This window comes from Anser anser (assembly GCF_964211835.1).
Source record: "Anser anser genome assembly, chromosome: 1".
Lineage (NCBI taxonomy): Eukaryota > Metazoa > Chordata > Aves > Anseriformes > Anatidae > Anser > Anser anser.
Window position 1 is genome coordinate 211,969,560 of NC_139720.1, and position 27,111 is coordinate 211,996,670.

Here is a 27,111-nt window from a genome sequence, read left to right on the forward strand (position 1 = left end):
CTTCTCAGTCTCACCCTTCCCTGCCCTCGCTATCAGTTTTCCAGAAATCAGACCATAAACCAAGTAATTTATCTACAGGCTTGCACACAGCCCCACGCCGTGCCTCTACCCCAGCCAGCTGAGTGTTAGCTTGAAGGTGGTCAGGAATAGAAACAAGCAGCAACAGAAACAGCTGCTTCTGCCTTCGGCAACCTTTTGTGGCTCCCTCATTATTTAATATTCTAACTCCAAAGGAAAATGATGGTACTGTAGGATCTAGTGCTACCCAAGGATTACCAGTACTGCTTTTACAGTGGAACTGTTATATGCCCTTTGCTCGTCATTAGGTTTCAGAGTGAATCAGGCTGTCATCTCTGTGGCCCATCTTCTAATCAAAAGTTTATATTTGTAATGTGATCTGCCTAAAAAACACTGGGCCATCATTTCTGCCCCCTTCTTCTCCTCTCCATTTAGACAGCAGTTTGCTGAATTTTCTTTTCAGGGACCTTCTCTTCATCCAACAGGAAAAATCCCAGTGTAAAAAGTGATGGGGATGAAAAGCCTGCAGTGGTGGCATTTCAGGCAGCCCTTTGGGGCAAGGGGGGATTTTTTTTTTTGGCCTCTTGTGCAGTGGAGAACTAAATAGAAGTTGGAGCTGTGTAAGGTAAGCCTTATAGCCTGAGAAACTTCACGGATATCCCTCCAAAAGGCCACCATGCATTGGAAGTTACAAAATTCAACCGCACAAACTGCTCTTGTTGCACTGATCTGCCCCTCACCCCCTCCAAAGGGAGTTATGTCTCTAATAGGATTAAGATCTTAAAGCCAAAAACCATTGCAAAATAAAAAATAAATAAAATAAAATAAAATAAAATAAGCACTGTTTGCATCTGGGGCTGCTCAGAAATTGTGTGCTACAGATTCATGCCCCGGGCTCATGGCTGCAGGAGATGCTTTCCAGGAGGAAGCTTGTTAATTTTAATTCTGAAGATCAGCAATGTCTTGCCCAAATCGCCTTTGGGATATCTCCTCGAATCCCAACCTGCGGGCACATAATTCTGCCAGGGCAGCGTTTTAACACCAGCCTCTCACATTCTGGGTGGTCAGGGCGTGGGACGGATAAAACCCGGCTTCACCCACGAGTCCCCAGCTCCTCCAGGAGCCATGCCCCCATCCCACGATGGGATTTTAATTTTCCCAGCCTCGGGGGGCTGAATTTATGAAGCCTCACGTGGCCCCTCCTACGGTGGGAGGGACGGCTCCGGCAGCCTCCCTAACACTGGGTGTCACACAGCGGTGCCACCATTCGGGTCCTGAGTGTCACGAGCAGAGGACACAGCGATCCAAGAGCAGCAGAAAGCAAAAAATAACCCCTCCATGTGCGTCCCGGCGAGGTGAGTTACCTCCAACGTCCTCGTGCTAAAGATTCCCCCCACCTATGTGAAATGCATACCTCCTTGCCCGTTCCTGCCTGCCCTAAAAGTTAGCTTTGCGAGGGGGAAGGTGGATTTTTAGGACTTTTCTTGTATTCTTCGGAGTTTTGAGAGTGTTGGTTGGCGTCCGACAGCGGGGCGATTGTCGCAGCTGCTGCCTGGGTGGCAGAGAAACAAAGCCCGAAAAGCAGGAGGATGGGGAGAAGCGGGAACAAAAGGGGATTATTTGCAAAGGGGGGTGTTCCCGGTGACTTCTTGGAGAGAAAAAGGAGTTTAGGAGTCCGGCTTCGCTCTGGCACCCCTGCCAGAGAAGTTTGCCGTCACCTGTTGAGGGGAGGAAGGGGAGCTGGGGAGAGACGTGAGCGGTGGGTGGCCGGTGGGGCTGCTGGAGCCGGGGGCTGGTGGGAGGGAGCTGGCAGCTGAGCATTTGTAATGCCTCGGATAAAGGGCTGTTTCCATAGCAAACGGGAGAAAGGAGCCTCTCTTTCTTTCCGCGAGCTTGCCCGGCGTGTGAACAGGGAGGTCGTCCCGGGAGCAAATAACCCGTGAAAGGGCAAACATCTGGGAAGAGCTGCAAATCATCGAGACCTCTTAGGGATGGCTGGAAGGGGGCAAAGGCTCTCGGGTCTGCCACCCGCTGCGAGCCAGCTCGGATGGGCGACCTCTTCCCTTCCCCAGGCTGGGTGCCCTGGCGCAGGGCTGAGTGCTGGTGTAAATCAGGAGCAGCTCGGTTAGCTGGTGTCAACGCGGGGACCAATTGGGGTTGGATAACGCAGATTTCATCTGGTTGGAGGTCCAGAGGGTGTACATCACCCTCTCTTCCCTCCTACTTTTTCTTTGGGAATCCAGGTCTCCAAAGGGAGTCTCTCTCTGGACTTATTCTCCGGCACATGACACCAGGTGGAAGGGTAAAGGAGAAGGGAAATAATTTCCTACAGCTGCTCAAAGAGTTTAGCTGCATTTAACAAAAGAAAATGCAGAATGTGCTGTGGGACCAGCTGGATTTTAACTGAAAAAATGCTCCGCATGCGAAGGGAGCCAAAGCTGCCTCTTTGCAACTTTGCAATTGAAATGTTTAAAAGGTGTGCAGGGTTTCCAGGGCGACCTGGAAACTTTGCGGAGAAATAGAAAGCTGGGTTTCACAGCCGGTCCCGTGGCTTTCTTATCACAGAATCACAGAATATGGCATGGCATTGGACCGAGGAGGTGACTGGATGGTGTCTTTTGGGCTTGAGGTGTCATTAGGGGTGATGAAAAAGCAGCTCTTTAATCTTGGTGATCACTTGCTGCGGGACTGCGTGTGTCTTAGGAAGTTCCTCTGTGCAAATAGTTGATGTATGGTGGTGTTTAGTGTGATAAAATAACAGCCAAGACATACAAGAAGCATTATTTCTCTACATTTGTAGCTTTGGGGCAATGAGGCTTTGTTTGCTTGCTGTGCAAGAGCCCAGAAGCTTCAGAAAAATATTTGTAATAATCGTGTGCAAGCGGCTTCTGAAGGCATCACCCATCAGCTGAGGTGCCCTAACCCGGCACATGGGCTCCTGCATCCTCCCCACGTGGAGCAAATCCTGCCCAAGTGACCTCTTGGTGGCTTGGGACAGGAGGGTCTTGGACTATTTCAGAGAAGAGTGGATAGGATAAGAAGTTGGGAAGATCCTTTGGGCTCCAGATCCCACAGGAAGGGAGGCAACGGATGGAGCAGCTCGGAGAGGATGCCTGCGGTGGGCTTCACACCAGGCTGAGCATGGGCTCGGCTCGGACACCCTGTGCAGGGGAGCAGAGGAGGCTGCCCGAAGGAGGAACACCTCTGCAGGCAGGACACGGCACGGGAACAGCTCGAAGCACCGCCGTGTGCCTGCATGCTCGGGCTGGAGCCTCGCTGCTTGCGTAGACCTGCTGTGGAGCCAGTCCCCTCCTTACCCTCCCGCCTCATTTCCTCCCTTCTCAAAACTAACTGCAAAAAGCAATCCCTCATCCCTCCCGCCTCCATCTGCTCTAATTAAGCTGGAGGCCCCTGGAAGGTGTTCAGCCCCCCGTGGTACCGAGCTGCTGCAAGTACCTCGGGTCCATCCCCTGCCGCTGCATGATTTTGCAGCCGCTCTTAATAACAGGACTTATTTTGGAAGGTCTCCAGAGTCCGAGAACTAAAAGCCACTTTAGAAAAGAAGGGGAGGGGGGAGGAATTGGCAGGAGCAATGGCTTTTTAAAAGGCTACTTATTTCTTAAGATGTACTTGCTACTGATTAACCTTTGCTCCGTGATTGCTTTAATTGATTCATGCCTTAAAGCGGTCTGAGAGGTTCTGCGGGGTCAGCGCTCTCCGAAGTGCTCCGTTTCCCTGAAAACTTCTTAAAGCTTCTTGCTTAGGCAAATCCCAATTTGGGCGTGAAATGCAGGTGAACGGCTCTGATCCATTTTTCTTCCCCTTCCCCCAAACTACACAAGCAGTGCTTTACCTCTTCCTTCCCTCGCCTGCTGCCAGGCTGTGCCTGTGTTACTGTGTTATGGTGACTGTTGGTTGGGGCTTGATGTTTTGGGGCCATTCCACAAGAATGAGGCACTACAGCATTGGGAACTACCGCCTTCAATCAGCCTGTTGAACTTCTGTGGTCCCCGTGACTGCTTCCTTTAACCATGCATGGAGAAATCCTGCATTTCTTCCTACTGCAGCGGGGACAGACCCAGAGCAAAGGCAGGGTTTCCAGGCAGCAATGGGCTTTGGTGCCCAAGGGCCATACTTAAATCGAGGCAACTTGGGAGGCCCAAGAAATGGTGCTTGGGTTTTTTGGGTTGGAGTGATGAATGTCCTTATGTCTTGGGCTGGATTCATGCCCTGGCACTCTGGCTGTGTTCATCCAACCTGTTCAAGATGCCTGCTCTTGGATGGGTTGAGTTGTACCCATTCCTCTTCACTCCTTGTAACCACTCAAACACGGAGGAGATGGGTCCTAGAGGAATTAAAACAGAGGAATTGAAACACCCACCACAGACTCTACGGCTAAATAAATTACCCTCTTCTGATCTGTTGGGATGTGAGCGCTGCTGGGTGTTGACCCAGCAGAGCCAACCATACCCTAGGTCCTGAGGTTGTCCATCGGGGTCCTGCACGCTGGTTTTCTGCATGAGGTGGTGCCCATGCGATGAAAACCACCATGCACCTGCCTTGCTGAGCAGGCCCTGGAGATTTTCACGATGGGTGAAAAAGAAATGAGCTGTGAAGTCGTCATCTGCTGCTTTCACCGTGCTTTCAGCACGCCCCTGCCCCATGGAAAATGGCACAGGGAATGACTGCTGATGGAGATGTTCATGAGGGGGAAAAGGAGGCTCTGGGTGATGGCTCCACCGCACTGGGAGGCTGGAGTCAGGATGGGGATCTTGGGCGTGGATCTTGAGTGTCAGGCCATCCTTTCCCTAAATCCCTTCAAAACTATCCTGCGATGACTTATGCAGAAACGCGTAGCACTGAATTAGCCAGAAAGGGGGGTGCGCTGGGAACAGCGGGGCGGCATTGTTACGGGGTAAAAACGGGCCAGCCCTGATGCATATGGATGCTGCGGATAGCTGAATAGAGAAACCTCCGGCCGACGGCGTGGAAAGCGTCCCTTCCTCCCCTCCTTGCAGGGCTGTTTTGCTCCAAACCCTGAACTTTAACACGGGCAGCCCGCGGGAGGGCCGGCGCTGGGGGCTTCGGGCGGTGACCGTCCAGGGCCCCCGTCCTTTGTCCTGGCTGAATAGGGCTCTGCAGAGCCGCCGGCGGAGGTATGTGATCTGCAGACCTCTTTTCTTCTCCCCCTTTTGGCCGACTGACAAAGTCTTCCCTTGGAGATGGCGCTGGCGGCATTGCGCTGCCCTCAGCAGGGCTGGGGGGGCCGGCGGGGGTCCCCCACGCTGCGTCCCCATCTCATCATCTCCCCTGAGCAGTAGGGCACAAAGAGCCGCTTAGGAATTCCCAGGAGCAGAGTGGGAGCCGAGCCAGGATGTGCTGAACTGCACAAAGTGGGATTTATCTTCAAAGGAATGTTTCCCCCCTTTTCTGAGCACCATTTTTAATTTTTTATTTTTTTTTTTGGCTTCCAAGGGATTTATTCCTCCTCCTTCCCCAGCCCTTTTTTCTTCGCTGTGGCCACTTTTCAAGGGTGGCGGAGACTTCTTGGAGAGCTGGGGGCCACCCAGGGGCACAGCCCCAGGCTGAGCTCCACGTGTGACCTGAGACCGTGCTGAGCACAGCCCCATGCCCTGCACCACCTGCAAAGTTGCTATGAGCCAGGTGAGGACAAAACCCTCCTGTTGACCATGCCGAAATGTGGGGAGCAGCTTCCTCTCAAACCAGTCGCTTTGAGTTTCAGGCTTGTTTTCAGGCTTGACCTGTAGGTAGGATCTCCCCAGTGCTCCCCATTCGCTCTTGGCATGACCAAAATGACATGTGGACACGGACATCTCATAGAATCACAGCATCATTAGGGTTGGAAAAGCCCTCCGAGATCATCTGGTCCAACCATCCCCCTACCACCAATGTCACCCACCAAACCGTGTCCCTAATCTCGGGGCTGTCAGCTGCCTTGTGAATGGGGCCGACATCTGGCTTCAACCACCTCCTTGTGCTCACAGCTGGAAGCTCACAGTTCCCGACCCTTTTGGGGGCTAATTTCTGCCTTTGCCCACCTGTAGTGCCCAGAGGAGGGAATCCAGCTCCCCCAAAAGACTGGACATCCATATAACGGACATGTTGAGCAATGTGGGGCTGTAGCCCAAGCTCATGGGTTACAAATCAGCTATATGAAGGCTCTCAGGGTAAAAAACAGAAGAAAGGAACTGCTGATGGCCCAGCAATGGGGCCAGAGCTACCTGTGTGCCACCCCACATGTGGTGGGGCAATGCCGTGGCTGTTCCAGGGTGTTTTGGGGGGCTGGCCACCACGGTGGCTAGTGGCCCGAAGAGGCAGGGCAGGTAAAGACACCGTGTACGGCTGCCCAGGGAGTGCCCTCTGGTTCTAGGAGGGATGAGTCTCATGTAGGGAGGCTCGAAGCCCACCCCAAGCTCTGGTCTAGCGGGTAATAACCCCCACAAGGTCCTTTAACCCCAAATTTGATGCTGTGCAGTGCATCATGTCTCTAGGGATATGCAGCAAGGTACCACAGGACAAAAAGAAGCCTTGCTTCTGCATTAATGGATATTTAATGCCACACAGCATTTCCCTCTTCACTTTAAGCAAAAAAAATCTCCTGTCCCAGCCGGGACATCCCACCTCATTTGCTGCTGCTCCAGCATCGCGTGCGAGACGCTGGCTGCTCAGCGGGGGATTTCTCAACCCTTCAGCTTTCTCGTGGGCGTGAATGAAACGAGCCTGAAAGGGAAGTTTGGGAAGCGATGCGATCCCGGGGCTCGTTGCAAGTGGAGCCCTTTAACACCCCGATATCTGGCAACCCTGGTGTGCAGATCTGGGCTCTCCTGGGGCACTACCCCTGGTTCTGCACCTACATAGTCCCACCTTGTTTCCAGGCCTTATAATTCGTCTTCTAGGAGAAAGAAAGAGCCATGTCCTATGAGTGAATGTCGACCTTTTATTTTATTTTACTTGAGTTTTCTGATGTTTTTCAGGCCCTTCCATGGCTGAACTGGACCCTCTCCACATTTTAGCTCATGACAAATTACAGGAAAGAGACACCACAGCATAAAAACCTGCTACGTTTGGGTCAACACTTGATGTCAGAGTTTAGGACTTCATTATTCTCAGCCAGAATTTTCTCTCCCCCATTTCTCCCCTTGGCCCTGGAGCATCCCCTCCCTGGAGGAACGAGCCCCAGGGCAGGGGTCGGTGCAGCTTCTGCCCTCTCCTCCTCTTGTCCCCCCATGATGGAGGGGCTGAAGCTTCAGTCCTTGGGGTCCTGGAGACCTGAGACTGGCATGGGCTGAAGGCTGGGGGTGGCCTTCACTCGAGTGGTGCGGTGGAAGTTTCTGGAAGGACAGTTGGGGCTGGTGGAACCTTCCGTGAGGAGGGTTGGGGCGGGCAGGACTTCCCAGAAGGACAGCGGGGTGAGCTGGGTGGACCTTTCTGAAAGGTAGGTGGGCTGGAACCTCTCTACAAGCAACTGGCAGGCAAAAATAATTCAAACCCCGACCCGACGGGACAGCTATGCTGGGATTTACCTCCTGTTCCCCCTCAAAGGAAAATTTCTGTAGATGAAAGCATCCCCATACGTGCCAGTCCTACACCTTTGCTCCTCGAAGATGGAGGGACTGGGGCAGCAGGCGAACCTCTGCAGACCCAAAACCACGCGGCCCTTTTGGGAAGTCTCCGTGTAACGAGGGATGGCTCCAGCCAAAAGTCCAGCCAATGCTGTGGCACTTGGGAAGTCTTTCTCCACCCCTTCTTTTTCTTCTTCCTTTTATTTTTATTTTTATGTCAAGCCACTAAGCTACTATTCATTGCCTTTATTCTAAACACTCATTTTGCTCCTAGCAGGAAAGAGGGAAAAATCTATTGTAGTGCTGTGAGGCCCTTTGACAAACACGACAATTTCCCCTTGCCTGTTTCAACACAAAACTGAAAGCATTTGCACAAAATCCATCGCACATGCTCTGAGGCTTGGCCAATAATTTCCTAGGCACGCATTCGCTGAGGCAGCCCGCAAAGTGCTTTGAAGATGAAGAAAACCAGCTGTGATTTGTGATGATGATGATTAGGATTAGACGAGGGTTCTGCAAGAGGTTGTGGATAATGAGTCAACCCCGGGGGCTGGGGACAAACTTGGTCAAAACACGAGAGCGTACTGTGAGAGTTTCTTGAAGTGAAGGGAGACCAAACAATTTTTGGGGAAAGGAGAGGTTTAAAAAGAAGTAATTTGGGCTAAAACGTGGTTCAACTTTGAAGCGTTCCTTCCTATGATGAGCCCTCTGAAATAAAGGCAGGGATTAAGGTACCTTTTCTGCTCCAGACTCTCATGGATGATGCCTGGCTTTGCTCTGAGGTGAGCCCATCACCATCGGAGTGATGTCTGCTTCTCCACGCAGGGATATGTGCAGAAGCCTGGGGCTGGCAGAAGTGTTTCCAAAACCGCACCGATCATCCTCATCAATTGGGGTTCCTGTAGGGCTTGTCAAGTTGACCCCCACCTCCACCCCAAAATACATGGTTGGTTGCCTCGGAAAATCCATTTGCCTGCATCCTCAGATGAATCCTGGTCTAACCAGCCAGTGTGGCTCGTGTTGAGCAGGGTACAGCACCCCTTCCGAGCACAACTCACGCTGGATGGCTGACCTTTGAGCCCCAGCACCAAGACTGCTCTGTAAGTCCCTCTGCAACCCGAAGAGATGCAAAGCTTCATCTGTATTTTCAGGTTCATTTGTCTGAAGCAGGCGTGATTATTTATGACTGTTCAAACTGCGGAGGCATATTGCAAAACATGGGACATTAACCTTGCTGGAAACCTCCCCAGAGCTCTGAGAGCCACAGCCACTGCATGCTGGAGGTGTACAAGAGCACACAAAATGAAACGAGTATTGTTCCTGCAGCCACGGGAGCACTTATTCCTCATTAACCCCTTCTCTTTCCATGTTCATTCATTATTTTCTGGGGTAAGGCCCAGCATTTCTGTGTGCTGAGGGCTGTCATCTGCCTCAAACCGACAGCTAATCAGTCCTCAGGGCTACTTTGCACACACTCGAGTCGAGCTGCACATCCTCCCTGGGATCCCACGCAGAAGCAAGGCATAATTAGGGCTAATAAAGAAGCTGTTGAATGTCTTGCTGATAAATTATAATTATCACCTGCCAGGGAAAGGAAAGGATGTATATCCCGTATCACAGGGAGGTGTTGACTAGTCGTGTTTCATATCAACCTTCTTCCTTCCCTGTGTCAAACCTCTTCTGTTTTCTGAAAAGAAAGTGAAGGCTGATGGCAGTGGAACAAGAGGAAACCAAGGCTGTGATCCAGATCCTTGGGCACACCGTGAGCTGGAAATGCAGGTTTAAGGGAGGCTCTTTGCTGAGTTTTCTGGCTGGTGGCAAGGTCTGTGTGCAGCTCATGGGGACGGTGACCAACCAGCACCATGTCTGGATGTTGATTTTAGTCCTTCTGATTTGTTGGTGTGATAATGTTGAAGATTCCCAGGTAGAGGGGCAGGGTGTGATGTCCCCAGAGAGCAGAGGGATGGCACTGGGGGTCCCTGTGCCAGGCGACTTCAGTGGCATCTCCACCATCAGGCGAAGGAGCTGCAGGCGCTGGGAAGGCTCAGCCTTGGCACAGGGTTTACTTTCTCTCCAAATTCTGTCCAAATTCCTTAGAAATGGGATGGGCAAAGCATGGATCACCCCTACCTGCCGCCTGCATCAGGCTTCACAAAGCATCATGATGCTGAGGAGAAAGCATGGACTTCAAAGCCTCAAGGAGAAAGCTATAGGTGATGCCAGGTTTGGCTTCTGTACCTGTTTACCACTCAGAAGATGAGTTCCCCAGCTCTAAGCATCAGATAATAATAATAATAACAATAATGAGGCAAGGATCCTCTCCTTGCTCGTGCGCTTGCCTCTCCAGCCAGCTCTGCTTGCACTACCTTCTGCATCCAGGCTTTGCAGCTGAATATATTTCCCAATTTTTTCTCCAGCTCATTTCTCCACCACCCCCCGGGCTAGTTCTCATGCTTTTCCTCCCTCTCTGTCGAGCAGTGGGAAATGAGCAGCCCCGCTCAAATGCCTGCAATTACGGGGACTCTTATCTGTGAGCAAACAGTCTCTGTTTGCAAGGGAAAGACCTGAGGTCTCTTGGGATTATGGAGCTGGAAAACATGTGTTACTGCTGTCATGGCTCACTTGCTGAAGCCCTAAACTTTGCTCTCCTGCTGATGCATGTTTTCCTGCTTGCTCTTTGCTCCCATGGCTTTCCCAGTGAATGGATTTGGGGTATGCTGTCCCCTTTTTCCAGCCATTTACTTTTGCCTGGTGGAGCTGGGGAGGGGTTGCAGGCAGCCTCCAAGTTTTAGGAGCACTCTGCTTCAAATCTAGACCAAGCACTGTGAGGTCTCTTGCTGTGTCCTAACAATGGCTGAACTGCTCCAGATCCTCGTGTGGCCCTCCTGTCTTTTGGACTCTGCACCCACCATATGCTGCAATGTTCTTTGCCCCTTTATCCCAGTTGCTGGGTCCAGAAGCTGGGATATTATCTTTGTTGGGATCAGGTGCTAGTGAAGTCAAAGGCTTCAGTGCTTGATGTGGTCTGAGGCATTGCAGTTTCGGCCATACCTTGGGAGAGATGTTTCTGTGGCTTCTGAACGCCCCAGTGCAGCTGTAACAGCAGGCTGGAAATTTGGGAGCAAGGATGAGTTTGTGGGATGGAGGGTCATGGAGAAAGCGAAAGGGGGCAGAGGTGTGAGGAAGCTTGCATTAAATTAAACACGATATCTGAGGACACAGAGAAAGAGAAGGACGGGGAGGCTGAGGATTTGAACCCATTTGGAGCTGAGAGGGACATTTCTGCCTGCCCTTGTGTGAAAGGCCTGGTTTTCTTTATCCCTATCAACCCTTTCCTTTGAATTTACACATAAATGCCTTCTTTATTCGATATCTCAAGCATCTCCTGTGCTTTGCTCCCCAGTGGACCCAGCAGTCCCTTGCAGCCGTGGGGCTCCAAGTCTCCCATTTGCTTTTCCAGTGTGAGCCCCGCATGCCCAGTGGGAGCAGGAGCAGCTGTGGGGCAAGTCATGATCTGGGGCTTAGCAGGGCACGTTCAGCTTTGGCTGAAAGCTTTCTGCTCCCACCAGCTGTGATATAATGGCTTTACTGGCATCCCTGGTCTCTAACCTCCGGCAGCCTCTTGTACTTCTGGATGGGGCTGGCAAGTCACTGCAAGGTCTTCTGTGCATTGCTGTTTCTCTTTTGGGCAGGATAGGATTTCAGCCCCAGGAGCTCTCATCCCCTAGTCAGTCCATGCTGGAGAGGCAGAATGGTAGAGGATGATTGAGGATGATGGGCTCCTTCTTATAAACAGCTCTGAAGACGTTTCCTGGGTTGCAGATGTTCCTCGGTGCAGAATTTGCAAACTGAGATTCCGAAACTTCAGCTTTCTAAGTGTCATTTCCCAAAAGGATGACAAGCAGTGGGTGCCAGGGTCCCCTGAGGACATTATCCGGGGTCCCAGGGCTCAGCCGTGAGACAAGATGAACCCTTTGAGCACCGAGGGCTCTGAGATCTGCACATGGACATCCCAAACCCACCTCATGCTGCCAGGAAGTGGATCCTCAAGAGGATTTCTTGGTTTGTTTGGCCGTGGTTAAGACTGAAGCTCTCTTAAAGGCTGCTACGTGAATGTTTCCCATTATGTGAGATGTTGTGCTTACCCGTTCCAAAAGCTCCAGCGAGACGGCAGTCATCCAAACAGTTGTGAAATACGTAACAGAGGAAACATTTACTCTCCTCTCTAGATCCATCAAGATCAGGTCGTGAAGTGGTGGGCTTAAACTGTTAGACATGAGGCCAGGCACTGAAAAAAAACTGTTAATGGTAGAGCAAATTCAGAGAGGATTAGCCTGTCTTGGGAGCTGGTGGTATCTCCATCACCCTTTTTATGAGAGAGCTAGTCTAACATCTCGACTAACATCCAGATTTAACATCCCGCCAGCCAGATGGAGAGGACAATGTGCTGAGGTCTCTGCCATCAGTTTTCCTGTCAAATCCTATACACTGATGGATAAATATCGATGTGTGAGCCTCGTGTCTCCATTAAGAATGCAGTAGCAAATTTCATGGTCCTCTGACAGCAAAGCTGCTGGTTTTGAACCAGTGTCTTCATTGCTATTGCTGGAGGGAAAGGATGAAGCATTAAATAAAGGGCTGGGGAAAAAAACGATGCTGTGCTTCACTGATGGGGAAAATCATGGTCTAGGGATCCTACTAGAAGGTAACAAATACTGCACCCGCATGGCACATGTAAACCTTCTGGTAAGAGCTCTGAAGGTTCAAACGTATTCAGAAGACACAGCTGGGGCAATTTGGCAATCGCTGGGCTTATGCCAGGTATATTTTAGTCCAGGTGACTAGGACAGCAGGATCAAATGTCATCTACACCACTCACCGGTGGCACAGAGCCCACAAACCCTCTGTGCTGGGTTACTCAAGAGCAGGCTCACCATGTCGCCATGTGAGAGCAGCATCAATTTTTTACCAGGGGGTGACCTCCTGCTGCCTCCGGATCTGATGCTGGTGAACTGAGTGTCGTGGATGGGCAAACACCTCTGTCTCAGGAAGGCATTCAGGGCATGGCACATGCGGGCACTTCTTGGTTAGGACCAGCCTGATCTGACAACTCTTGTGCTTCATTTCCATCCCCTCTCCTTTGCAACCCAGCTGCTGTTAGGCTGGGAACATATAGCAGGAAATACATGAGGAGAGCATCATTTCCGTTTTAACTTGCATCTTGTTTTATTTGTGCCTTCTGCAAACTGATCATAGGGCTGGATTTTTGGGGTTGTTTTTATGTAGTGTCAATTTGCAAGCTGTTATCCATTCATTTCTGCAAAGAAACGCAGGACTTGGAGTTGTTTGCAAACTATTTACGTGTACATTTTACCCGCGTGTGTAGTGCAGCAATCTGTTCATTTTTGCTCTTAAATTACTGTTATTACATCAGATAAATTAAGGGGATTGGACTCCTGAGCTGGGACTTTGCAGCAGATATGCCTGCATCTGAACATGACCGGTATGGACTCAGGGGCACTATGGCACTCGGAGAGCATCTCAGGCTATCTCTGTTCTCCAAAGAAGCGATGGATAGCGGTGCCTGTTCGTCTGCCAACACAGGACTATTTTTCCTTAATGTTTCCTTGTGGTCTCGACAGTGCCCTGCTGGGCAAATTGCTCTTTGCTGGCACAACCCCTGTGCTGTTTGCTTCACTGCTAACACCGGCTGCAACTTACCACCGGAGTCTTTGTTTAAAGTCCCGATTATGAACAGATCTCCCATGTGTGCATCTTTACAGCTGTTCTTTCTGGCCTTCCAACACGCTGCCAGTAGAGCTCTTTGAGTCAGGAAATAGTTTTTCCATCAGGGATCGGTCTCTGCAGCGCTGCAGTTTTTCTGGGATAAGAGGGCTGTGTCCTGGGAGAGTTTTGGTCCCTTTCCTACCTGAACTACTTAAACTGGTAAGGGGTTGCAGAGAGGTCACAGCGATATTGAGCTAATTCCCATGGCTAAGTTCATCTCAGGTTCATCTGACATTATTTGGGAATCTGCATGGAGGGCTAAAGTTAATGATTTCCTTTCCCAGAGCTCCCTGTAGAGTCAAAGGGAGGCAGAGGTTCCCTCAGAGGTGATGCAGAGCACCAAAGTTATAACCACTGACCACTCAGGGGACTTGAAATGACCGTACTTTTCTTCTAGACATCTCTCTCAGGGGTGTAAAGTTAGGTGGGGTGTCCTCAGCCACCTTTCCTGCTGGTCTTTGCATCCTCTTGGGAACAATTCCTCTCCTTCTGACACAAAAAGCTTACCCCGAAGGCAAGGAGACTCACATCAATCTTGTGACCTCATTTCAGGAGGAAGATGAGATAAAGCTCTTCAGATGGAGGCCAGTTCCACCAGCCTCAAGAGGATCAAGTTTGGGAAGCTGAAGGTGGTACGTCGGCACTTGCTGCAGAGGTACGAGCACCAGCCCTTCATCTCCTGCCTGGCGGGTTTCTACAGCTGCCGGTGGAAGCGGTACCAACGCAGAAGGACCGAGCCTGGGAAATGCTGCTGCAAGACGGTAAATTAGCTCAGAATCAGCAAAGACATTCATTTCTGCACTGGGAAAAGTCAGTCCAAGCTGAGAAGCAGTTGATGCTGTGGGTCAAAGGCCTCACCTCCCTTAGAGCCCAGCGCGGTCTCTTGGTGTCCTAGATGGCAGCTCCTGGGGCTGGAGGGCTTGCTGTGCTTCTCTGGCAGGCTCAGTTTGTCTGTGCCACCATGGAGAGAGTGTCCCCGTGTGGCTGGTGGTGTGGGGCAGCTGCGGGTCCCTGTGGTGCCAGCCCTGGTCCAGCAGGGCCACCCCGAGCAGGGGGCCCAGCCCCACGTCCAGGCGGCTGCTGGAGATCCCCAAGGAGGAGCCCCCAGCCCCTCTCTGGGCAGCCTGTGCCAGGGCTCCGGCACCCGCCCAGCCCAGCAGTGCTTCCTGAGGGGCAGAGGGCACCTCCTGGGCTCCAGGCTGGGCCCGGGGCCTCTGGGCCTGGCCCCGGGCACCCCTGAGCAGAGCCTGGCTCCGGCCTCTCGGCACCTCCCGGCAGTGCTGGTGGCCATGGCTGGCAGCCCCCGGAGCCTCCTCTGCTCCAGGCCCAGCAGCCCCAGCTCTCGCAGCCTCTCCTCGTAGGAGAAGGTCGGCTTCAGAAGGTCCAGCATCAAGCCACGTGTTTCACGGACAGCCTAGAAGCAAGCAGTGACTGCTGTTTGCTCTGCTTGTTTTGGAGTGAACGAGGCTCTGACCGATTGTCCTTCGTCTCCCTCTCTAGCGGGAATGCGTGTTTTTCCCATTGCTCGTTGGAGCTTTCTGCTTTTCTCTCGTCTTCCTGTACATGTGGGGTGAAGCGAAAAATGACTACAACAACTTTGACTGGTAAGTGCCACGTTTTCCTCCTTTCCCACTCGGGTTTTAATGAGACACCCCAGGTAGGCCGGGCACTTCAGTCACGAGCCAAAGCTTTGGTCCCTTCACATCTTGGTTCTGGCACCCTAAATGAACTCCCAGGGTCTCCAGAGGTGCTGAGGCTCTGCCCTTTGCTTGGCTACGGTGTACAGGTTTAAGTGTGGATTTGTGAGAAAGATAACAGCCGCTGTTGCAAAAATGGTGAATGAAAGGGACTAAATGGCTCTTTCCTTCCCTTGGTCATCTTTCCTTTTTTCCTGTTCCCTCCGAAGAAGCATAGTGGCTGGCATCAGAGGTATTGCAGCAGCTATCGCAGAGCAAAGAGAATTTCATGTTCCCAGTCTGGAGACAGAGAAATAACCAGTGTGGTTTTATGCAAATCCTTTCCTTCTGCACTGTGTAGGTAGCAGTTATGTAAATCTGGCCCCTAAAATCAGATGCCATCCAGATAGCTCAAATACCATGAGAAGGGGAGGTGTAATAATGTTATTCATTGTTATAATAATATAATATATATAATATTATATATAATATAATATATAATACAAATATATAATAATAATTATATTATATTATATATAATATATAAAATATATATGTAATATATAATAATATATAATAATGTGTAATAATGTTATTCAGGTGTAATAATGTTATTGAGCCTTTGGATAGAAAGGAAAGCTTCCCTCTCTCTGCTTGGGATACGCCTCTGTAGCTCCTCCAGCTTTCTGGCGTTTTCTCCTTCAAATATATTTTCCCTGCAGCCCCTTCTGCTAACGTGCCACAAATGCTATGATAAGGTTTTATTGCTTTTTAGGTATAACTATGGGAACCTGGGCTTCTGGTTCCTCTGGTCTCTTGTTCTCCTGGTAGTGGCTGCAATCCTGTTCATGTACATCGCGCTGCTGTTGGTAAGTAAGGCTCCTGTTAAGGAGTGAGTTACGGGCCTAGAAAATAAATACAGGGATGGTTTAATGTGTCAGACCAAAGTTCAGCCTTGCCCTGACGCTTGACAGTAGCTACCTGGGGAGGACTGGGAACACAATGAGCATTTGTGGTACTTTCTCCCACCTGCGGATGAGCATTTTCAACACAGGTGTCTCTGAGCTAGATGTAGGTTCTGTGATTTCCCTCAGTGATTTCCCTTTGGTGAATTTGACCCATTTCTCCATCAAAACAAGGAAAGCTGTGCCAGTATTGGTTATGTGGAAGCTGAGTTTTGTTATTTGACAGCAGGGAAGTATGGAGATCTGAGTCTTGTAGTGGTGATGGGTTGTCAAAGTAGAGTTATTCCTCTAACCCTGAAGTGTAAAACTCATGAGAAGAAGGGAAACATTATCACTAAAGCTGCCTTGATTCTCTCTGCCTTGCTGGAGGGCTTGTCTCCAGTTGGAGACCGCAGATGTGGTCACAAAACACTCCTTAAATTTATGCCCAAAGAGGTTTATGTTCCTGAGGTCTTCACTTTTCCAAACTGCATTAAATTTTCCCCACTTTCAGTCTCATTCCTGCTCCAGCTTGCGTTTTGAGATGCCAGGTGCTGGGGCTGACGCTGTGGCTTTGACTCACCTCTGTGACCAAGGCAACTGGCTTTTATCATCAGTTCCTGCTGCTCCTACCCGTTCATTGACGTCTCATCATATAGCCAGCCTGTAAATTGCCCGTGGCAGGGAACCTCTCTTAGCCTTGCTCACGCAGTGCCCAACACAACAGATTTCCAAGGTCCTTTGTCCCTGCTGAAGTACAAATAAATAGTGATTTTATTTCAGTGCTAGCAATAAAATAACAAAGTGAGAAATAGGACAGCTGCTTGGCCATGCTACAAGCAATCAATAGCATTATAAAAGCTGTGGAATAACTTATCTTTAAGTAGGTCAAATAACAATATTTAATTACAAGGATTTTGAGGCGTGCTGGTGGCTGTAGAGCTTAATCTCTGTTATTTAGCTAGGTCTACCTAGCTTTCCTGGTGTTAATGGATCAGTGTGGGTAGTTTGGTGGTTGCAATGTTACTTTGGGCAACTCTGAGCTTTGCCAAAGATGCATGTGCGGTCAGGATCCATTTGCTCCTCATCTTCATGAAGCTGTTAAGTAACCCACCTAAAGTCACTGGGTATTTCTAAGGGCACTTGCCCTTCTTGCTTGCATCATTATGTCCATCGTGCCTAATTTGGCAAGACTCCTGCATGCACTGATGTTAAGTTCTGGGAGGCACAAGGCTGTTCGTGCTCCTGCTATCTCAAAATGTGCAGTGGCTTTCCACAGAGGCAAAAGAGGCAGGGCATGGCTACAGCAAGTCAGGGACCTCCCACCTTGGGGTGCATCAGGCTACTGCTATCCCAGCAAAAACATTCATCTCCAGAGGTTCAGCACTCTTGAGCAACCACAGCCAGCTGGCACTTCCCTGAGCACTTCTCCCTCCTACCCAAGTGATGTTCAGGGGGCGTAACACAGCAGAAATGCCTTCTGCATTGAGCCACTGGTGGTTCCTGTGATGTGTGACTTCCCTACAAGACTGTTGGTATCACACATCGTAGCTAGACTTAGGTTAAACCATGGTCTGTTCTTCACCAGGTCTTAGGCACACGTAGAAACCCTTTTTGAACCATGGTGGGCTGTGACCATGTTGGCTCCGTGTGAAAACTTGCTTTTGCCTTGTTTCCTAAGAGGCTGGCTGTGCTGCCTGCCTGTTATTTCTCAACAGTTTTTGGCTGAATCAGCCAATTTCAATCACCTGGGACAGACATCCTGACCTGCAGGGACATGGGATGGGGATGTGGAGGAGGGAGGATTCCACGTGTTGCAGGAAGGACCAGAGATCTTCACCCAGGCAATGCTTCCTTGTGATGTTTTGCATCACTAGTCCCGTGTGTCAGAAAGCTGAGCACGCTGATGCCCTTGCTGGAGCAGAGTTTTTACAGCAAGCAGTGCTTGGCGTGGTTTTGTTTGTGAGCATCGTAGTCTCTTCCTCCACCCAACTGGGGCCTGGAGGCCTCCTTCCACGTCCTTATTGTGAACCACTGAAGCAAACACTCTTCTGCCCAGCAGCCACCAGTGGCTGAACAAAGTGCTGCACAACAAAGCACTTGCTGTCTGTGCAGAGGCTCTCTCCGCCTGCATGCATCAGTGTAATTTTCTTCAGACAATCAGTTTCAATTAATTTAATTGTTATCACTCCCAAGGCAATCTTCTCATCCCCATTAGAGCTAAAAGGTTAAGCTGCGGGGTCTTGTTGCAGGACAGTTCAGGCTCAGGGGAGAAGAAAAATACTTTCTTGTTCAGTCTTTCAAACACAGAAGATGATATTTGCCTCTCTGCAGTTAAACACATTCATTCCAAGGGGTTTTTGAGGAGGTAACTCCTGACTGTATAATGTAAAGGGGTTCAGATGTGCTGGGGCCTCTGCATTCATACGCTAAGAAGAGGACTCAAAATTGTACATTGGCACTGAAGCCCAAAGAGTGACCTCAAGCCTTCATCCCTGAGGGACTGGGGTATCATGGAAGCTCTGAAAGCCTGCATTTTTTTTTTTGCCAGAAAGTGAATGTAGAAACCTGGCTTGTGCTGTCAAGCCCCCATTGCAGTGAATCCCAGGGTATGTGTAGGAGCAGTTTGGAGGAGCCAGACCTGCTGGTGGTGGTTGTCCTTTGGCCTGAAGAAGTCTTGCTGTAGGTGGAACCGTGTGAGACACTGCTAAACACAGCTGCTCTCCATGGAAGAGCAGATCAGACAGGTCCTGAGGCAGCTTTTGAGGAGCCAGAGCACACAGAGGACAGATCTTGTCCACATCACATCATCTCACCGGTCCATCAAGACGTGTTCTCCTCCAGTGACCAGTGGAGCAACTGCAAGAGTTCCTCCTTCACCATCCGAGGATGAAACTTGGTGATTATTCTTCTTGTAAGCTGGTAATGAGCCGTTACCTCTATCCATAAAAATGAGCTTTTCCTCCAATGTCATCCCCAAATATGCTGCATCTTTTGTAGGAAAGTTACACAGGAGTAGCAGGGGAGAGTCTAGTTGAGCACGGCCTCTGAAGTAGGCGTTTGGATGCACCTTAGGCATGGACCAAGTCTTCGTAACATTGCTTGAAGAAAAGGGGAGATTTTGAAAGTGTCTTTTCCCTTCATTTTTCTAAAATGGCTTATTTAAATGTGCCTGGTTTAAGATCTTCAGCAGTAATTCAGTTCTCTGTGAACTGCTCCCGCGGTTACTCATCATGTCCTGGGTGTAGGATTCAATTAAAGGAGGCTGACATGTCAAGTAGCCCTTAAAGGCTGATCTGTATTCTCTGCTGAGCTTATCTTGCCTCAAATCAGCATCATCCTGGAAAGAGAGGGTATTTGTAGCTGGGTCGGAATCACCTTACATTCCTTTATAGTTGGGTTTCAGGAGAACAGCTCCCCTTCCCAGCACATTATTGCCCTAAATCTCTTTGTCCTGCTTTCACACAGTCCCACTGTGTTACAGTCTGCAAGGACCTGGATCATAAATTATCGTCTCAGTGGAGCACTGATGACTGCTAACAGATGTTTTTTCTCTAAACCCTCATATCTGGTGATACTGGTTCCCAGACCATCCCTTACACTTGTTGGGAAGCTTGCTCCATGCACCTGAGCATAGACCCACGTGTTTGCACAGCAGCAAGGCATCTGGGCTGGTGAAACTTGTCATCAGGTTCATCAGTTGTCTGTGACAACCTGAAGCTAGTCTCCAGAAGAGCCACGGACTGGTTTTCCTCATCCTTTACTTGGTGTTCAGGGCATCTCAGGTTGTCCCCTGCCCTGGCTGGGGTTTTTGCTGTCCTTAAGGGACCCTGATCCCCAAGGGCTCCAACCTGCCAGCAGGGAAAGGAGCACACCAGCCATAGGGCCACAGCTGGGAATTAAAAATTAACCTAATACAAACCAGAGGTTTTGAATCTCCAAGGCAGTTTTCCACGTTCTGAGATGTGCATTTCTTGCATTTCTTGCAATTACTGTCACTGTGTGCTTTCCTTTGCTCTCTGCTCTGTTTTTCTGTTTGTTTGTTTGTTTTGTGTTTTTGGGTTTTTTTTGAGACTTTTATTCCCTGAGCTGTCCCCCATGGATGATGTGCCTTTAGTGACAACAAATACATAGAAAAAAAGTAAGGTTGCTGCTCTATTTTTCATGTCATGGCTGCTGGCCCAGGCCATATTCTATATATCAGAGTGCAGTCACAAAGTGTGTACCCCAAAATGCTCAACTATCTGTCACCCATGAGAAGGTTTTGACCCTACAAGGCAGTTTTGGTGAGTGCTTGGCCATTTCAGGAACATATTTACTGTAGCAATAACCGCTTCTCTCCATCCACCTGTCCTGCCTTGCCATTGTGCACAAAGGTCTAGAGTAAAGTGACTTCCCTATACAAAAATAATTCCAGAAATGCCTCATTTTGTCATTTTGTACCAGGATGCAAACAATCTCTTCTTGCTTTCCCAGGTCCTAGCGATGTGTTTGCTTGCAGAAGGTCAGCAGCTGTACCTGCACTGGAGTCACAAGGTGGGGAGAGGGTTTTCTGGTAACCCTAACCATGCTTTAAACCATCAGCCTGTGGTGTTTCCCTGCATGCAAAACAGCTTAGATCATAGGAGAGAGGGAGGAGGTTAATCTTAGGAGGCTTTAAATATCCGTACTAATGATATCTCCAAGTGAGCTAATCACCCCAAGCTCCCTGTGCAGTCAGATGAGGGAAATGAACCCTCCGAGGATGCAAATCATCCAGCTGGTCATAGACACTTAAATTGAGATGAGATGAATCACACCTAAAGTACCTTTTTTCCCCACTGGCTCTAAAAGGAGCCCGTGGTGACTCACTGAGGTGAGGATGTCTGCATTTGACATGCCTACATGTGGTTGCATGTAGACAAAGGCAAAGTTTCCATGAGGAGCACAGCGTAAGTCCCTGTAGCAGGACCCAACAGCTTTAAAAACAGTGGCTGCTTCCTCTGCAGAACAGAAACCTGGCTTTTCCAAGGCATCCTGGTGCCCCGTGTCTTTTCGTCTTGGGGTGGTTTTGGAAAAGCCACGTGGAGTTTGGAAGGCATAGAAACAACTCCTCAGGGAGCTGTTGCTGCAAAATGATGCTTTAGAAACCACCTTTCTTAAGAACTTCTTGAAAGCCAGGTGAGGCTTTTAAAAAATAAGCCATGAAGCTTAGGGGAAAGCGTAATAAGATTGCAAATCTTGCTGTGAAGGGGAATAGTTGAATGTCAGAATACTCCATCCTCTGTTTCTTCATTTACACAGTGGAAACGATCAATTTTACTATCAAAAATGGGCTTCCAGAAGATCCAGAAAGCTGTAGAGCAATTTGTGGAAAATACCAACACTGCGTCCCTATGTGGAAGAGATTAGGGGCTGATTATTAGGATGCTGATCTGTAGGATCTCCCTGAAGACTAGTTAGGGCCTTGGTTCCAGTTTCTACTTGTGTTTAGTTCTCAGCAGACAAATAAGGTTCCAGGAAGAGCCTGCCATCATAACTGCTTGGTACCAACCTGGGCAAGAAGCCACAGCACAGAATGAGCTACCCCTTCACTTTTCTTTTAGTTAAAGATTAAATTCTTATTTCTGAACTACAGAAAAGTTTGCAGTTGCTGAAGCCTCTTCCAAAGCAACTCAGCATAAGGAAGCTGTGCTGATGTCTCTTTTGGGTTTAACTTGGTGTTTCTGAGTTCAGCCAACTACAGAATTTAACGATAGTTGTTCATCTAGGCTCCATCTGCATCAACAGACAGAGAGAGGCATCCCTTATCATAAAGCAAGTGGAAATGGATCACCTCTGTAAATTCCTCTCTTTCTCCCGTGACTAGAGAGGGAGCCTTGAGGGCTGACTCAGGTTAGGTACTTAACTTGTAAAATCAGTTTTGCCATACAGAAAATCCAATTTATAGCACTGTGGGTCTGGTTTTAGTCCCATTAGATCTCTTTGTCTATGAAGTGGCACAGCCAAGCTTGTGCATCCCGAATGTATTGAGTCCAAGCTGATTAAAGAAGCCTGTTAGGCAAATAGATTGCACACCCTATGCAGAAATACCAAAGCTTATTAATGTCCTTTGTATCTCCCCAGATTGGGACTTTTCTTGTCCTGGGCTTCTCTATCACAGCCCTCTTCATATTATCTGTACTCTGGGGAGATCAGTGGAAAACAGTCCGCCTCTCATTCCAGGTAAGAGGTTTGTTTGAAAGGAGGTTCTTTGAAAAAAGCAACTGGTTTCTTGAAGTATTGTGTGGCAATCAGTGGAAAATATTCCATATGGTAAATGTTTTTCACATGGGTTTTCCTGGCAGTCTGTGCAGTTTTGCATAGACTTTTATTAAGACTTAACATTTCCCGTAGGAAGGAAGGAAGCCAAGACCTGAGGTTTGGTATCAAGCTATTTGTTTGATATAACATGTCTCCTTTGGGGAAGTCGTATCTTTTTTTCCCTTTTTTTTGGCAAACTTGTTTTAAGTGCACTGTTAATTAGCAGGTGCTGAGGGCAGGTAAATCAGATCCGTTTGGCTGGTGGGGTTACTGGAGTGAGAACTCACTCCCTACTCAGCTCATGCCAGCTCAGCAGCTTTTAGCATTAGCCCAATTTCAGTCTCCTGCGACCCAGAAGAACTTCATTCCCTGAGGAAGGGAATCAGGGCTAATGCACTGGCAAAGGTAAAGAGAAAGTGTCAGCTTCTCCTCCCCTTTTCAGACTCTAGGGGAGGAGGATGGGGAGAAGGAGACACAAAATCTTTTGGGTTTCCCACAGGTGTGGTTTATTTTGGGTGTTCATGCCCTTTGAGATGCTTCAGCTGCTGTTCCCAAAGGACACCAGTCTTTAGCAGATCCTGTGTTCTGTCCACTAGCCCTGCATAACTATCTCAAATATCCTGGACATCTCAGGTGGCACCTTTGTTTATGCAACTGCATCCTGCTTCTGGTCAAAAGAAGTTGGGATCAGGTATCCAGGGCAGACGTTCTCACACACAATGACATCTCTCAATGACTTCTGCTTTTCTTCAACCCTTACATTTTAGAGAGTTGGCCAAGCGGTAGGAAAGGCTGAGGAAATTCCGGTTTGTTGACATTAGATTGATGATTTAGTTGCAGTGGAGATGACTGTTACATGGATAAGATTGGACTGGATTAGATTGGATTAAAACTGGTGCTCTCTGGAAGATGTTCACAGGTTATGACGTAGTAGTAAAGGTGATTGTTTGCCAAACCATCCTGGACAAGGACAGACTTGTCCCTTTTGGCTGGTTGAGAGGAAAGGAGAGCTTTATACTGAAGTGAGGAGCACTCCTCAGTGCGGGGAACCAGCCAGGCACATCTCTCTGCCCTGACTCAGGAGGTGTTTTGTGGATCCAACCTGGGTGTGGGAGAGAAGATAAACTGCTGATGTCCACAGCAGGAGCCCATCTATGTGGGAGGCTGCAGCTGTGTTGGGGCTTGTTTCTGTCTGTATCGACACTTCATCCTTTGAATAAAATCCTTTTTTCTCCTTTCCAGATCACAGCCCCCTATCTCCACATAGGGGCAATAACTATCATGGTCCTCCTCTCCTGGCCCATGGCTCTGTATGCCATCAGAGCAGATAAGAAAGGTACAGTAGCTCTGCTTCCTGCTCCCTGTATGACAAAAGACACATATCAGTGTGGAAAATCAAGCGTGCAGGAGCCGTTTCCTCCCACATCCACATTCCAGCTAGAGTTGAATTTTAGTTTTTGAGTATTCCAGAGAAATTAGCAGGGCTGGGGCTTAGCCTATGCACTGTCTCGGGCCTGTCCATACTTGTTAGTGATTTGCATGCTACCTTGCAAAGTTTTGGTGTATACCAAGGTAGTGACAAGCCCTAAAGATAAGGAGATTAGCAAAAGTCCCCAAGTTCTAGATCATGCGTGAAAATTTGGTCAGAATTTTGCAGGAGAGAGCAACCAGTGTCCGAAATTGCTATGCTCAGTTTCACTGTCTCAGAAAGTCAGTCCATACTAGAGGATCTTAGGAGAAGCCAGATAGGATGGGGAAAAGAGCTTTCAGATTGGTTGTTAAGGAATTTTGCTTTCCTTTCCTGGTGTTATCCCTTTGAGAGCTCCAGGAAGTGTAAGGGCAAGGAGTCAAGAACAACTGCAGAAGAGCCTGGCTCTGGCTCTTTTTCTCTGACCCAGTTTCTCCATATATCCAGTGTTGTCTACATGACACCCATCTGCAGATGTTGAGTTGTAACAGAAACCATTGACTTCAGACAGAATGTGCTGGTGGGAGCATTTTGTTTCCTACCTAGGAATTTCTCTACATTTAACTGCAGCTGGGGGTAGGGAGGAACATGTTGGGACCCAAGACTTTACAACCCACTGTGCCTAATGGTCACTCAACTCCATACATTGACTTGGTGTAACCCCAAGTTCTTTCAGAGCCACTAATACAGTGTGCAGAGGGGTGGTGGTACCCACCTAAATAAGGAATTTTGGTGCACAGGTGCTTCTCAGAGGAACTGTTTCATTCTCTGAGGTGAAGGTTGCCCACTGGGACTCTTGAGTAATATGTCAACAGACTCCAGAGACCATAGGTAATGACTTGGCAGGTTTCTGAGATGCAGTACCCATGCAGTCAGTGTCAGTAGGAGACTGCATGTCACATACAGAAAGCCACTGACAGCAGTCTGAAGGAACCAGGGAAGCATTCACCTGGAGGGGAATGAAACTTTAAAATGTTGCCTGCTCTTATTTGAGTAAGAAAAAAAAAAAAAAAGCATCCTTCTGTTGAGGATCATTCCTCTACAGGTGGGGGAAATTGCATTGCATCATCTCCAATGAAAAAGAAATGAAGGCTGTGTCTTGCTGGAAGGCATAGTGAGATGCAATTGCAGCACAAAACTTGCAATCCTAGCCTAAACAGCCCAAATCCTTCTTTGTCCTGGACTGTATTGTTTGGACAGACGGTGAAAATTAGGGGAAGAAGGGATGGAAAATGGGATGGGACAAAGCCCAACAGTTACTTAGCTGGAGGGCTGTATTAAAAGTCAAGCTGCAAGGCAAACGCTGTGCTACCAAATGGATTAACTCTAGCATTCCTCCTTCAAATTTTTGCAGTTGTTCAGGTGGTAATTGTTGGTCCATACCTGGCTATCCTTCTCTTTCTTTTCTTGATACCTCTGGGGATGTACTCTCCTTGCATCAGAGAGGAGGGGACACTTGGACCAAAGCCAGCCCTCATTGGACACCGCGGAGCACCGATGGTAGGTTTGGAGAAGCTATTTTACATCATTTCCTCATCCTGTGTGCTGTTGCCTTCATCATCATCATTTTTTCCCCCCAAGAAATCAATGGAGGGTGGAAAGGGAGACATTTCCGTTTGGAACTGTGTGCCAAATGATCGCTCTGTGGGTTTGCTAACAGGGAACCCTGAGAGACATGGTGGGTTTGGTGGCTAAGGTGGAAGAAAGCAAACGGGAGACTTTAACAAGATAATGGTGGTCCTTTAATACAAAACAGGCGTTACAAGGAGACAGAAAGTATTTACAGAGTCCTCCAGAGTGTGTCTAAAGCCAGTCTGCTCATGGCCCATTTTTTTTCCCCAGCTGGCACCAGAAAACACTGAGATGTCATTTCAGAAGACAATTGAACATGGTGGGGATGGTCTTGAAACAGATGTCACCATTAGGTAAGGGAAAAACATCACACTTCCCAAAGCAGATACTTCTTCTAAGAGTTGCCTTTGGAGCCATGTAATTTTGGGCAATTTGGTTCTGCCAACGGCTGGGACAGGGTCCCTCAGCTGCTGCATGATGCTAAGGGCTGTGGGACATGGCTCTTCTCAATAAGCTCTTATCTAACAGTCATTATTTCTACAGTATATTTTAAATACTTTTGCAACATACAGAGACAAGTTCCTACTGTAGTCTGACTTCCAGGCCTCACTGAAGGTCTTATCAGGCCTAGAAACCACCAGAAAATTGTATTTAGACCTGTGCCATCATTGATATAATTACTAGACCTTTAATTACCTTTGTGTATGGGACTCCTTGCCATGACCTTCTAACCTACTGGGCAGGATGAGCAGTTTCCAGGCACTAAGTAACTAAAATACTAATACTTAGGTGTTCTATTAATAAAGACCTTTCTATAAAAGAGAATTTTGCCTTTCTATCCATTTAAACTTCAGTCCTCTGAAACCTGTAGAAGCACTTTGGTGTCAGCAAAAAGAGCCTTTGGCCACAAGTTACTACCCATTTTCTTTTAGGGGCTGGCAGGCATAAATGCCACCATCTCCACTTTGCCCCTGAGAAAAATGAGTCACAGTGAGGTACAGCTTCACCAAGGTCACCCAGAAATATTTAAGCTTGAAACAGTTTGGTATCTTGAGTGTCAGCCTTCTTTCCTACCCTACCCTCTGCTCTAAGGGAGGCTGTACTGCTGCATTCATGGTGGCCCACACGTTGTTCTCACCTGGTTTGACTCTGCTTGTGCCATGAATGATCTCCACTCCAGGTGACCTGAATTCTTGCTCTCCAACAGCTACGACGGAGTTCCTTTCCTCATGCATGACAGCAGCCTGAGGAGGACAACCAACATCAGGGAGGTCTATCCCAACGACACTGCTCAAAATGCAGCCTTGTTCTCCTGGGATACCCTGAAGGAGTTGAATGCTGGAGCATGGTTCCTTAAGGCAAGCACCATAAATGACTGTGATGTTGTAGAAGAGACACTGGCTGGCTACAGCTTATTAGTATGAAAGTTAGGAGAGAAACTTTTGGTTGAGCCCACACTTAGTTGGTAGAAGTCATTCAGTTGGGGGTCTCCTTGCTTTGTCCTTTTGGCCTTTAGGCCTAGGAGACCTATTTTGTTTGGCTGGTGGGTGTTCTTGTAGCTCCTTATCATGGCAGCAGCAGAACAGATGGTCTGGAGAAAGAAGAAAACAGGTACTTGTGCAAGGTGCTGTGTGTAATACGGTTTACGTGATGGGACAGAGAAGAACAGCAGAGCTAGCTACACAATTTATGTCCCAGAAGCAGTGTCATCTGGGTTAATTATCCATGTTTCTCAGGTAGAAGAGCTAAGCAGAATAGAATATCCTCACCTACTGAGGGTT

At 48.8% G+C, this 27,111-nt stretch overlaps 1 protein-coding gene across 1 annotated transcript in view; it reads left to right on the plus strand.

The window, feature by feature from the left end:
* The first annotated feature begins 1,028 nt into the window (after positions 1-1,028).
* The window catches only part of LOC310898752 (glycerophosphodiester phosphodiesterase domain-containing protein 5-like), a 32,267-nt gene continuing 6,184 nt past the window's right edge, over positions 1,029-27,111 (plus strand). The window contains 10 exon segments of the mRNA XM_083834180.1: positions 1,029-1,373; positions 13,941-14,149; positions 14,889-14,992; positions 15,840-15,933; positions 20,485-20,544; positions 22,114-22,212; positions 23,533-23,626; positions 25,113-25,258; positions 25,601-25,683; positions 26,538-26,688. Of these exon segments, the coding sequence (XP_083690306.1) occupies positions 13,967-14,149; positions 14,889-14,992; positions 15,840-15,933; positions 20,485-20,544; positions 22,114-22,212; positions 23,533-23,626; positions 25,113-25,258; positions 25,601-25,683; positions 26,538-26,688 (1,014 nt within the window). The 5' untranslated portion in view covers positions 1,029-1,373; positions 13,941-13,966.